Source organism: Taudactylus pleione, unplaced genomic scaffold (assembly GCF_031769625.1).
Source record: "Taudactylus pleione unplaced genomic scaffold, aTauple2 ptg000086l, whole genome shotgun sequence".
NCBI lineage: Eukaryota > Metazoa > Chordata > Amphibia > Anura > Myobatrachidae > Taudactylus > Taudactylus pleione.
The window spans coordinates 14,595,882-14,609,166 of NW_028284488.1; the positions used below are offsets into that span (position 1 = coordinate 14,595,882).

General features: G+C 37.6%; 1 protein-coding gene across 1 annotated transcript in view; it reads right to left on the reverse strand.

The window, feature by feature from the left end:
• Positions 1-2,488: 2,488 nt before the first annotated feature.
• Positions 2,489-13,285, reverse strand: part of ITIH5 (inter-alpha-trypsin inhibitor heavy chain 5) — a 137,929-nt gene continuing 127,132 nt past the window's right edge. The window contains exons 10-14 of the mRNA XM_088468910.1: positions 12,620-13,173; positions 12,172-12,225; positions 8,798-8,914; positions 5,137-5,514; positions 2,489-3,149 (exon numbers count right to left, since the gene is read on the reverse strand). Coding sequence (XP_088325036.1) covers positions 2,872-3,149; positions 5,137-5,514; positions 8,798-8,914; positions 12,172-12,225; positions 12,620-13,173 — 1,381 coding nt within the window. The 3' untranslated portion in view covers positions 2,489-2,871. The remainder of the gene's footprint in view (positions 3,150-5,136; positions 5,515-8,797; positions 8,915-12,171; positions 12,226-12,619; positions 13,174-13,285) is intronic.

Consider the following 13,285-nt stretch of genomic DNA (forward strand, 5'->3'; position numbering starts at 1 on the left):
TCTAGAGGTTCTGCACTATGGGCCTGATTCAGCTTTGGGAATAGAGTGAGAAGTAGCACTTAACTGTGTACCTGGACAAACCATGTTGTAATGCAAGGGGTGTAAATACTTAATTTTTTTTGCATGTAGGGTAAATACTAGCTGCTTTTACATGTAGCCCACAAATACTGCACAGCTTTATTATTGCTCTATAATTTAGATGTCAGTTTGGACACCTCCCTCCCAAATCTAAATCTCTCTGCACATTTTAAATCTGCCTCACCTGCAGTGCAGCATGGTTTCACCAAGATGATCAGTTAAGTGCTAAATCTCACTCTATTCCCAAAGCTGAATCAGGCCCTATGTCCCAACATTTTTACCTTAAAATGAAGATTTTCCCTACCTTGTCACCTGCACAGGGGGTTGTGCACAAACAAAGCAAATTTTCTTTGAAAAATGAATGCATGTTTGAAATTGGACTGCAATGCGAGTTTGCTGTGTGAATGTCTTGCAGGACCCAAATCGTACCTAATTGGACTGACTCCACTGTATCAGATTTTGTGCAGTATACACAAAAATAATTTTTTTCTTATCACAATGAAATCCATCTGCACAGCTGTTATTAAATATCGATATGACTTGTGATGAATTAAAATAGTATTTGCACTAACGGGTCTATTTATCAAAGGCATCACAGCGGTAAAAGTACTGATGTAATTCTTGTTCTGTTATCACCATCTCAAGGCATATTTTCTATGTGTAAAAAGTAAATCCCCTGCTATTGACCCGGCTTGGTATTAACTCTTACAGCTCTGGGCCAGTATTGCCGAGGATGCTGCTATATTTAATTGTTTAGCGCAGCGACAGGTGATTTTCTATCACTAAGACAAGCACCTTACTGCCTCACTTTGAAAAATATTCCCCTAAATCCATGTTGTACCCTTGTTTCTGGTGTCTTTGGATTCTTTCTACAGTATATCTCTGGGCCTGATTCAGATGTGGAGAGAAACGACTGTGCAATACCGTATAACTAAAATCCTAATGCAGCAGGAGATATATGTAGGAAATATACACCTTCTGCATGCATCTGCCATCCCAGTGCTGCATCTGTAGATGCTGCTTCGGATCACCAGCGCGATCTCGGTCAGGCTGTGTAAAACGAAGCTTACTCAGCCTGGCTGTCCTAACCCCTTTGCCAGGTCCACGAAGTCTGTGTCTGACGTCGCAGACCCTGGGCTTAACAATCCTACAAAATGGAGGTGCCATGTCACGTTTTGTGGAACTGACTCGGTCACTGCCCCCAAATGATTGGCAGGCTGCTGCTCAGTGGGCACTGCGACTGTGATCGCAGGCCCCGTTCTGCCCATGCGCAGACGCCCCACCATAGGATATGTACGGAAACATCTGAATAGGCCCTCTGTCAGAATACATTTCTGTACAAGTTCTCAGCATGCCTTGTAGTGACTTGAGTAGAAAAGGGCACCCGGTTGTAAATGTCCTACATACCTTGTATTTTACCCAGGTTGGCAGCAATAATGAGCAACCTTTTACTCCCTTACCAATAAACTCTGCCAACACCCAAACTAAATGACACAGTGGGCACCCACACAGGTTGCACAAATCAAAGACCAACCTATATGGTGAATGATCTATCATTGTTTTAAGTTGACGAAAGTAGTTTGTCACTTTGTATTAGCAGTTTCTCTTGTACACTTGTCAAAAAATAGACCTACTAATTTGGGCATCACACCAGTAGCCACATCAGAAATGAAATGAAGCTCTTATTACTTGCAGTTTAGCCAATAACATCAAATGCAATAGTGGTCAGACTGCTTTTTGTGTATTGATCTGTCAAATTTATTGTTTGTGGTAGCTGCAAATAGTACAACGTTGTGCCAAACCAGATTGTGTATGGCCATCTTAAAATGGTCATATACAGGCTGATCTGACCCAAGCCTCCGGATTTTGTCCATGTTTGCAGCCAGATGGGACCTATGTGGTCCTTGGCATTCAGGTCAAACAGCTGGTTCCAATGGAGCACAGTTTGTGCAGTTGGACAAATGATCGCACAAGATCTTTTCCCAACCACATTTTACACCAGTTTCGGTCAACATTCCTTGTTTCCGATCAGGTGTAGAATGAAATGGGTGGTCATTATGTGTCCACATGTAGTAATTTACAGCCAAACAGGTCTACAATAGTTGCATTGGCTGTCACAATCACAGTGTGTATAGGCACCATTTTGTATTCACAGGTGTGCGATGCATGCATGAGCTATATTGGTTGCTTACACTAATAATGTCTAACTAAATTGAATATGTTAAAATGGAAGCATATTGCCTTGATTCTATGAAATGTGTAAAATAGATAACCTGAATCTGATTATCCCTGCTACATACTGTACAGAATATTTGCTCTTTGTGGATGGCAGAATTCATTAAGTATGGTTTTTCCAAAAGTTAGCTACTCATGTAAGCAATCTCAAAACAACATTCTAAAAACAAAAACATAAATAAAGTGATTTAGTAAAAACAACTTGATAAAAAACATTGGAAATTGTATATCATAATGGTAGTATGGTTACATTTTAAACTGAGTTTTTTACTTTAACAACTATTCATGTGGTATTGAGCTCGAACAATTCAGTGACCACGGTGGAAACTGATGTAATGGTCCATATGATAAAGGGTTTCCAAGGAACACTTTGTGCAAAGTAAGTCACAGTATTATTCTGTCACTCAGAAACACAGCACAGCGCAAGACCCATCCATTTCATGTACAAAAAACAATGTTTATACTGAAGTCTTTTGATAATTGACTGCTCTTTTCCATCATTTCTTAGCACAGGAAAAGTGGAATGTAGTTAAAATCAAACATGATAATTTAGGTGTTTTAAACTTCATTTGTTATTAAATCAGTCCCACAGTCAAAAGGATGAGACACCAGATAATCCAGATACAGTCCGTCAATTAGTTTGTGAGCATTATTTTTTGCAAACCAACAGTCCACCTGGTGCAGGCCGTTATATAGTTTCCGCTGCTTTCTGATTACAGGGACCGAGCGATTCCTCACTTTCAAAATGTTGACAACATTTGTGGTTTGGTTTGTTGCTGGGCTGTTTGTGCTGAATGGCACTTTAGTGACCTTAACGTCATTATGTAGGAACTGACCTATGGATGGAAATTAAAAAGTTAAAAACCTATTTTAATGAAGGGTTGGGTTGATACATGACAGCAATTGAGTCCCTGGTACACATATAACAATATTAATACAGCACAAACTATTCCAGACAACACAAAAGCGTATTACTTGTGCATAGGATTACAGTTATATATCAAAACTTCTGCCATAGAGACAGTGTGGCCGGGGGGGTCAGTAGTGAAATTTACATTGAGTAGAAAACATTTTCCATAAAACTGTTATCATTAACATACAAAATAATAATAACGGCGGAACCAAGGGTATAAAATAATAATACACTCAGAAAGGAACGTCATTACTAAGAACTTCTATGTTGTATCATGAAGTGAGCTGAAATATTTCCTTAAATCTTCTTTCAGCATAGTGGATAAGGGATGTATATATGGAAGCCAAGTGTCAAAAAATTTCTCCACTCATTTTTTGTAATGTAGAGATGCCCCTGTCCAATCCAACATGAACAAAAAGAATATCCTAGGAAGTAATAATACCATAGGTTTTTTTTGGTGGCAGCCGCCAATTTAGTGAGTAAAAGACGGTTATCAACAGTGAGTGTTGCAGGAATATTACAAGAATATAGGTTCCAAAATGCCAATTTTTTGAAAATCTGAAAAACAATCTTAAGGTATTATTAATGTAACCCTGAAGATCTTGCCACAGAGATTGTACTAGAGAGCAGTCTCGTAAGCAATGTATATCTGCATCTGAAGCATTACACTTGTAACAATTAGAAGTAGGGGCATCACCTATGAGAAACTTTAAATTGGAAATTAAAAGGTTTAATTGTTACTTATACATTTGTTGAATAACTGCTGGGCTTCCAGACAAGTTAATGCTTTCTACAATGAGGGTAATCAGACATTAAATTTCACAGTGAGAACTCAATAATCTGTGCATCTACCAAGATCGTACAGTACATTCCCATTCAGTGGGGGCCTTTTAAGAAAACTACTGTATAGGAAATAAGTGGAGTTATTCATAGTAGTCAATTAATTTTTGTTTTCATTTTCTAAATTGTGGGGATGTAGCGATATAATAGCTGGTGTGGCCATAGCACCCATATTTTATTTCCTTTGTACTAGTGTTTAGATTTGTCCCACAATGAGCTGAAAGATTATAAATAAATAAAACTATCATATTAATGACGAGCAATGCTAGTGTATCTTTCAACTTCTTAGTATGAGAGAACAGAGGGACGATCATGTCCAAAGCCACTTAATTGAACCTAAGGACAGCAGTTAAGCACAAATTTATGGGTGCTGATCAATTTAGACCTGATCAAGGTAAAAACCTCATTGGCACACATAATAATGGGATCTTGAGACACTGATTGTCAGGGATTCCTTATTGAGGATGCACAAATGGAGAAAGCCCTATTAACAGATGATACATCGCTCTGTCCGTACACACTGCACAATGTTGTGTACGATAGCGCAATGTGCAGTCCCATGCTGCATTTAGCAGCATGAAGTCATTCATTACATTGTCCCATCTGACTTGCAGCACATCAGTTGTGAAGATGTGATGAATGACCAACATCAATGCGCAATTTGGCTTACACACTGTGCAATCCGAACGATATATCATTCCAATTTGCTTCAAAACTATAGATCGTGCGAGGGATCGCATAGTGTGTACCTAGGGTAAGATTCATCAGCGAAGGCTTGACTATGTGAAGTATTACAACAGTGCTTTCATTCTATTGTTGCTATTGTTAATCAAAATATAAAAACATATATCTTAAACCATAGTGTCCCTCTGTTTTATGTACCCCAGACCCACTTATCCTGCTCTGACTGTGAGGAAGCAATGTTAACCACTATGCCACATGGATAAGACATTTATAATTATTCTGCCGTAGAACTCAATTTAAGTGTGAACCCAGGTTTAGTTTAAAATTTAGTACATGCAAATCATTCCTACTCTTCAATATGTATGACTGATTACAATCCATATTACCTAAAAGGCCATGAGAATTAGAAGACAATCCTTTGCTGTTAGAAATGTAAAATCCCAAGTGATTTCTCTGGTATGGCGCTGGATTCTTGTAGTTGTGGACCAGTATTACAAAGCTGATGGACCCATGGATGGTTATAGTGACATTGGATTTTGCAGCAACCTCAACCATTAGGTCATCACTCTTCACTGTTGCACTTTTGTCACATGCCAGAATGAGCCGATCCTTGCTGTCCATGATGACCTTGGCAGGAGTAATCTCTATATAAGTGCGCTTTGGTTTGTTGATGATTATGGTAATTCTGCTAAAATAAGTCCTCTGCTTCTTATGACCATTGGGTGGTGCTGGTGCCCCGATCAGCTGTCCATTTACTGTTACACCTTAAAATAATAGAGAATGCATACATTAAGTGTTCTCAAATGACATCCATGCAGACCTGACATACCCATAAATAAATAATGCGTCTGTCTTGGGGTCAGGCTCATGTCCAAATGCAGAGGCATATAGCCATAATTAGCACACTGCGAATGAGCCACACTATGCATGTACTCGCATACCCACCTAGATGGAGGCTCCGTGAGTGAGCAGTTCTCTCTGTCCATGAAATGCTGTTTTCTGGGTCTCCATCCATTTCATGGGAATGTTGTGGGCATGTAGCCATGCTATTGTAAGTCATGTGCATGTCCTAGGATGCCTGTTACTGACGGATCTCTTGCACCCACCGTGAGGTAGGTGTAATTGCCGATACTAATGATGACAGCCGCGGGCAATGTGACTACATGCATGACTTGATACAGATACTGGCATTAGCATACGGTAGTATATTTATCTGCTGTAGCCATTTGCACTTGCTCATAACTCAATTAGAATATATGCATTGTAAAAATATTAGAAGTCACTAAAGCATTTCATATAATGGTATAAAACAATAAGGTTACTGGAAAAATTATTTTATATAGGTCAAGATTCTCCAAGATGATTCTAATATCCATAGTATATTATTCTTTCTTATTCTGAAGTTGATAACTAAAAACACAGACACATCCTCACACACCACTGAAACAACCAAAAGTATAGACTCGTTGCGACATACATTTACTGTTATTTTACTTTTATTATATGTATTTTTGTATTATTATAACTTATACTAACTGTATCTCCACCTCACCATGCACACTGTCACCATCAACACCATCCTCTGCTGCTTTGGAGATGCGTCCCCTACAGTACATTGCAGTGATGTGCGGTGAGGTGTGGTGAGGCAGAGCCTTTCCTGTCATACTTAGGTATATTCATCATACTTGGGTATATTCCACAGATTTTACTATAAATATTATAAGAAAAATTGAAAGAAAATATAAATATCTTCTTTGTATTATTATAACCATTTTTATAGGCAAAACTCTGGAGTAAAAAGTGTATGGCAGGTGAGGCACTGCCTCCCCTGTCTACCTTTTCCGCAGATCCCTGATCAAAACACACCAAATTTCCAGCACTATATACTGCTGCACCTTTGTATAATGCCCACATGAACCCTCGGGTTCATATACAGTCAGGTCCATAAATATTGGGACATTGACAGAATTTTCATATTTTGTCCTCTATTCACCACCACAATGGCTTTGAAATGAAACAAACATGATGTGATTTAACTGCAGACTTTCAGATTTAATTTGAGGGTAATTACATCCAAATCAGGTGAACGGTGTAGGAATTACAACGGTTTCTATATGTGCCTCCCACTTTTTAAGGGGCCAAAAGTAATGGGACAAACTAAACAATCCTAAATCTAACTTTCACTTTTTAATACTTTGTTGCAAATCCTTTGCAGGCAATTACAGTCTGAAGTCTGGAACGCATAGACATCACCAGACGCTGGGTTTCATCCCTGGTGATGCTCTGCCAGGCCTCTACTGCAAATGTCTTCAGTTCCTGCTTGTTCTTGGGGCATTTTCCCTTCAGTTTTGTCTTCATCAAGTGAAATGCATGCTCAATTGGTTTCAGGTCAGGGGATTGACTTGGCCATTGCATAACATTCCACTTTTTAGCCTTAAAAAACTCTTTGGTTGCTTTTGCAGTATGCTTCGGGTCATTGTCCATCTGCACTGTGAAGCGCTGTCCAATGAGTTCTGAAGCATTTGACTGAATATGAGCATATAATATTGCCCGAAACACTTCAGAATTCATTCTGCTGCTTTTGTCAGCAGTCACATCATCAATAAATACAAGGGAACCAGTTCCATTGGCAGCCATACATGCCCACGCCATGACACTACCACCACAATGCTTCACTGATGAGGTGGTATGTTTTGGATCATGAGCAGTTCCTTTCCTTCTCTTCTCTTCCCATCACTCTGGTACAAGTTGATCTTTGTCTCATCTGTCAATAGGATGTTGTTCCAGAACTGTAATGGCTTTTTTAGATGTTGTTTGGCAAACTCTAATCTGGTCTTCCTGTTTTTGTGGCTCACCAATGGTTTGCATCTTGTGGTGAACTCTTGTGAAGTCTTCTCTTGATTGTTGACTTTGATACATATACATCTACCTCCTGGAGAGTGTTCTTGATTTGACCAACTGTTGTGAAGGGGTTTTTCTTCACCAGGGAAATAATTCTTCTGTCATCCACCACAGTTGTTTTCCGTGGTCTTCCGGGTCTTTTGGTGTAGCTGAGCTCTCCAATGCGTTCTTTCTTTTTAAGAATGTTCCAAACAGTTGATTTGGCCACACCTAATGTTTTTGCAATCTCTCTAATGGGTTTGTTTTCATTTTTCATCCTAATGATGGCTTGCTTCACTGATAGTGACAGCTCTTTGGATCTTATATTGAGAGTTGACATCAACTGATTCCAAATGCAAATGTCACACCTAGAATCAACTCCAGACCTTTTACCTGCTTAATTGATAATGAAATAACGAGGGAATAGCCCACACCTGTCCATGAAATAGCTTTTGAGTTGATAGTCCCATTACTTTTGGCCCCTTAAAAAGTGGGAGGCACATATTGAAACTGTTGTAATTCCTACACCGTTCACCCGATTTGGATGTCCTTGCCCTCAAATTAAATCTGAAAGTCTGCAGTTAAAGCACATCTTGTTTGTTTCATTTCAAAACCATTGTGGTGGTGAATAGAGGCCAAAATCTGACAATTCTGTCAATGTCCCAATATTTATGGACCTGACTGTATGTATCTGTAAATCTGGCTCTGATACTAGCCAGTCTCTCCCCAGCCATTAACCTCACCGTACATCACTGGTACATTGATATCTACTACTACCAATGACATGACTGTTTGTTGCATTGTTCTTTTCAGCAGAAACAGATACCGTCGTAGTCATCTGAATATAGAAATAATACTTACAGAAATGTCAGTGGGCACTATATTATATGATTCTTCGCCTTGTGACCAATTATGTTACATAATTTGATAAAACAAGTGACCACCCAAAAATAAAGGTAATTTGTTATGTTTTCTTCCGATTAATTCCAATAAAGTGAACCATGAATTAAAGGAAAACTAGCTTGCAATACACATAACTTAGAAGCAAGATCAATCGTATTACCATTCTGTATTAATTTAATAAGATAATGAAAGAAGCATCTGTATGGATTACATTTGATAGATACTGTGGGTAAATTGTATTTGTAATTTAAGTAAGGAACTTACCAGACTTTTTGTGGTCTGACACCAACCTCAGTATGTCACCAGGTTCGCCATCAATGTTAAAGCACACGGTCAGCTTACTCAAAGGGAAGTCAACAACAAAATGTGGGTCTCCGTCCGCTGAAAGGATGTATAAATATACAGTAAGGTCATCTAACAAAATATTAATAATTAATTCTTATTTCCAGTTGTAAAACACTGTTTCCATTTAACACTGTTATTTCCAAAGCTGCTGTTTTTACAGATGCAAATAAATTGAATTTCAATGTTTCAAGCCAACACTTTGAAATTTTTGTAGTAATTCCCAGATTTCAGCCAAGAAAACAGACCATTGCTCATGGTCGCTGTCCAAAATGAATCATTATACAACTGAGGTGAAGTTGAGCTGGTCACACATACTATAAAGAGTGCAGCAATATCAGCATTAGAGCGTTTGTGGTCCCAATTAAAGCCCAATAAACAATTCACATTATTAGACATGTTAGTAAATGTGGTTGGAAGTTGACTGCTATTGACCTGCGCATGTACAGTAGTTATCTTCTGACTGCTCTAATAGGCCTTATTAATTCCAGAATTAATCCAGCCATAAAGTATCAAAGTATCAAATAGCTGGATCTTTCAGATAGGTTACCAATGTGAGTTTCCAAACTTGACATTGATCTTGTTGTCTTGCTATAGGGCCAAGCTGCAAGTTCAGAGGTATGTAGTCACCATTCTCCTCCATAACTGAGGCTGACAAAGTGCAGGTCTGATCATGCTAACATAAATTATAAATGTTTTATCTTTGTCAAACTACAGGGCGGTCCAAAGGTCTCCACACATAGAGAAAAATTATCAATTTTTAACAAAATATAACTTCATTCAAAAAACACAGACAACCTTTAAAAATTCCTTTGTCAGTAGAAATACATAGAAATTTTGATGACCGTATCAAGAAGCTTGTTAACGAATGTGTATATTTATATCACCATTTGTAGACTAATTGTTACTCAATCATTATATATATATATATATATATATATAAATATTAAATTCTCTTATTCAATTTATAGTCACATTATATGAGGACTATATCAATTCTATGCCCAGAAACTGGTTTATCAGGGTCATTACCATATCAACAGAGCTGGCCATGGTTTTTATTCTGTTCACGCACACCCAGAGCCAGACCTATTTCCTCTGCAAATCACACCCCACAGGTGAGATAGGCGGAGGGGGGTTGGATCCCATACAGACAGAAACACTCTCAGTGGGACACAGAGGGCAGAAGACTTTCTCTCACAAGACTGCAAAGATGCAACTTCAATCACCAGGAGGCCTGGAAATGTATCCTCTCAACCTATGCGAAGTATCAAACTAAATAGAAACATACTAATGAATAGAAAATGGATTAATGACAAAGCGTTGGTTAAATATGTGTAATTTGGCTAACATGGACCTCGATTATGGCACGGTTAATGGTTTAATAATGTAGTAGTCTGAACAGTAGTTAGTTTCTATGTGTAATTCTGTGATAGCATGATGTAAATGCTGTAGTGTGATCTAGGCTGTTTATACTTTTTGTAGTTGTAAAGAGAGTAATGTTTGTGGGCACTGGGCAGCATGGAGGAAAGTGATTCGTAGAGGAGTTTTTGTACTATTCTGTGAAAGAACTGTGAGATATGCTATTTATTGTGAAGTTCTGTAATGGTCAATTATATTGTAATAGGCTCATAAGCACTATACACTGTTTAATAGTTTATACCTTCTGAAATATTATATAATGGAATCTGGTTGAAATATTGTAGTCTGAAGAATGTGTATATTTCAGTTTGATATCAGCTAGTAATTGTAGCTTGTTGAAAGAAAATGGCGATTGCCATGTGCTTTTCCCTTTAATAATAAGGCCTTGAGCCAAGTGCTTGTTTCCAAAAGGTTTGTGAATTACTTGCTACATTACAATAATAATGTGAAGTTTGTATAATGCTAGTATTGTGATCATAGTTTAGATTGTAATTGGTGTAATCGATTGTATAGTTCAAATAGGTTTGTTATAGTTATTTTAGTTATGATCATTGATGGATATCAGTTTTGTAGGATGATTTATAGAGCTATAGCCTCATGGGAGTTTCCTCACATTCAAAATGGAGTTTATCTTTGAAGCATGAGGCTTGGAAACAAAGGATCCATGCGGTCTCCCATCCCCCTTACATTTCTCTGCATATCTGTACACACATAAATATAGTATATGCGGTATTGTGAAAATAACTCTTATCCCCTATAAACATACATCATCATTGCACAACATACACACACACCTCCCACCATGCTTCCTAACAACCATCTTGAATTATCTTTCTCTCTCTCTCTCTCTGTAATTATCTCTGTATATATTATATTGTATTTGACTAATACTGTTTTATGATATACTAAACTGTATGCGGACTTTATGAGCATCAATTTGATTATATAAATACACTTTTACTTTAGTACAGCAAAGGCTCTATTTACTACAATCCGCATTTTGAATGCAGATTGTAGTGTGATATTACCGATTGAATTCGCATTGCGAATTCAGGCAATATTACAGGAATTTACTAAAAATCCCTTGCAGGGACAGAGCTTGCGATAAAGCTCTGTCCCTACGCATCCCCTCCGCAGCCTTATCACGGTATTTTCGCAAAAAATACTGTGACAAGTGCCCGCGAAAGCGCCGACCAGCTGCTGCTAAGCTCTGCCCCTGCTGCTAAGCCCCGCCCCCCGCATCGCAACCTCCCCTGCGACCCCCCCCCTCTTAATTACACTTACCTCTGGTGATCGGTGCTCCGGTGATGTCCTCCGTGGCTCCGGTCAGCTGACATCCCATCCTGCACTGGGACCCGGTCAGGTGATAACCGGGTATAAAGTCAACATTTATATATGTTGGTTGTTCCTTTTTTGGGGGTTAATTTACATTGCATTTATGCCCCGTATTTTCTAGAAAATTGTTTTTAGGTTTGTTTCTCTTGGTATCTTTCCTGGGAAACTACCCAGGGTATACGGCAGCACCTCCATTTTATGCGTGTATATTTTTTTTATTATGTTGGTTTAATACTTAATTATTTTTGCAATTTTTGAGTATAGTATACACAACACACAGGGATTGACCTGTGTCTTTGTGCCTTTACATAGTTCTTGAAAACCTCTGTGACATTTGTTTTATGGACATGTCATGGTGAGGTGTGCATTAGTTCTCATATGTTCAGACTTGAATTTTTATATTATTGACCATTATATTATTATTATTATTATTATTATTATTATTATTATTATTATTATTATTATTATTGTCATTTAAGAATGGTGTGAGTTTCTTGAATCCACAACAAGAAGTCCAAACATATTTGCCAGTAGATTACCTGAAGTGTTGGAGGTGGGTGGTTTATTATTGCTTATCTGCGTAGATGGAGGTCCTGTATGCATATAAAAAAGTAAAATAAAATAAATAAAACACCCCGTCATATACAAAGTATAAAATTTATGTGATTCCTTCTCATAACAGTTTCATTATTTATACACTACTCCTGTAAGATGCACATACTATTTGTTAGCAAAGCTGACCTAGAAATTTTTACTTCAGTTATGCAATTACTATATATATATATATATATATATATATATATATATAAAAACAAATTAGAAAATGAAAAGATATGTTTCATAAATCTGCTATACGTATAAACTTTGATTGTACATATTGTACAATGTTCTGCAGCTTTCATTGTTTTGTATTCAGTTTACTCTCTTGTTCCTGAAGTTGTGTCAAATTAGCTGTAATATTAAATACATTTTATACTATTACGATACCTTGTGTTGTTTTTTTTCCTGGTAGGTTGAGTAGTTTCTGACCAATCCCTTCTGTGTAAAGGCTGGTTGACTCTTCTTTGGGAAGATCGGCCTGAAATTCATACTCCTTAACTTCTAACAGGGTAAATGGGGTAACAAAATTGTACTTCAGTGCTAATTTGCTGGCCTTTTTCATTATAGTCTCCTTCTCGGTGTCACTGTTACTTTTATGCCAAGATGTAAGGAGTTCTTTGAATGTCAGGTGACTCCACAATCTTTCAATATGGTTCCGATATTCTTTACTGTCCTTGATGATCTCAGACCCTATAATCTCGTCTCGTTCAAAACCTTCAAGCTTTACATCAGCTTTTAGGACAACATATTTATTGCTGTTGCTTGCCGTGATTTCAACATGCAGAACGTCATCAGAATGGTTAACTAGTTTCCCAGCCACCACTATTTCTGACCCATTAAAGTAGTTATAAAACAAGTTCTGTGTGACGTATTCAACACTATCTGGTGGGTAGTCGATACGTATGTCAGACAACAGTGGAGTTCCAATCTCATCATAAAACCTGAAATCCACAAATTAATATATATATTATATGCAGTTCAGTTGATGACTATAAATTTTTATTTCATTTTAAAATAGTTTTCAGATAAAAAAAATCCTGATATATCTAGTAT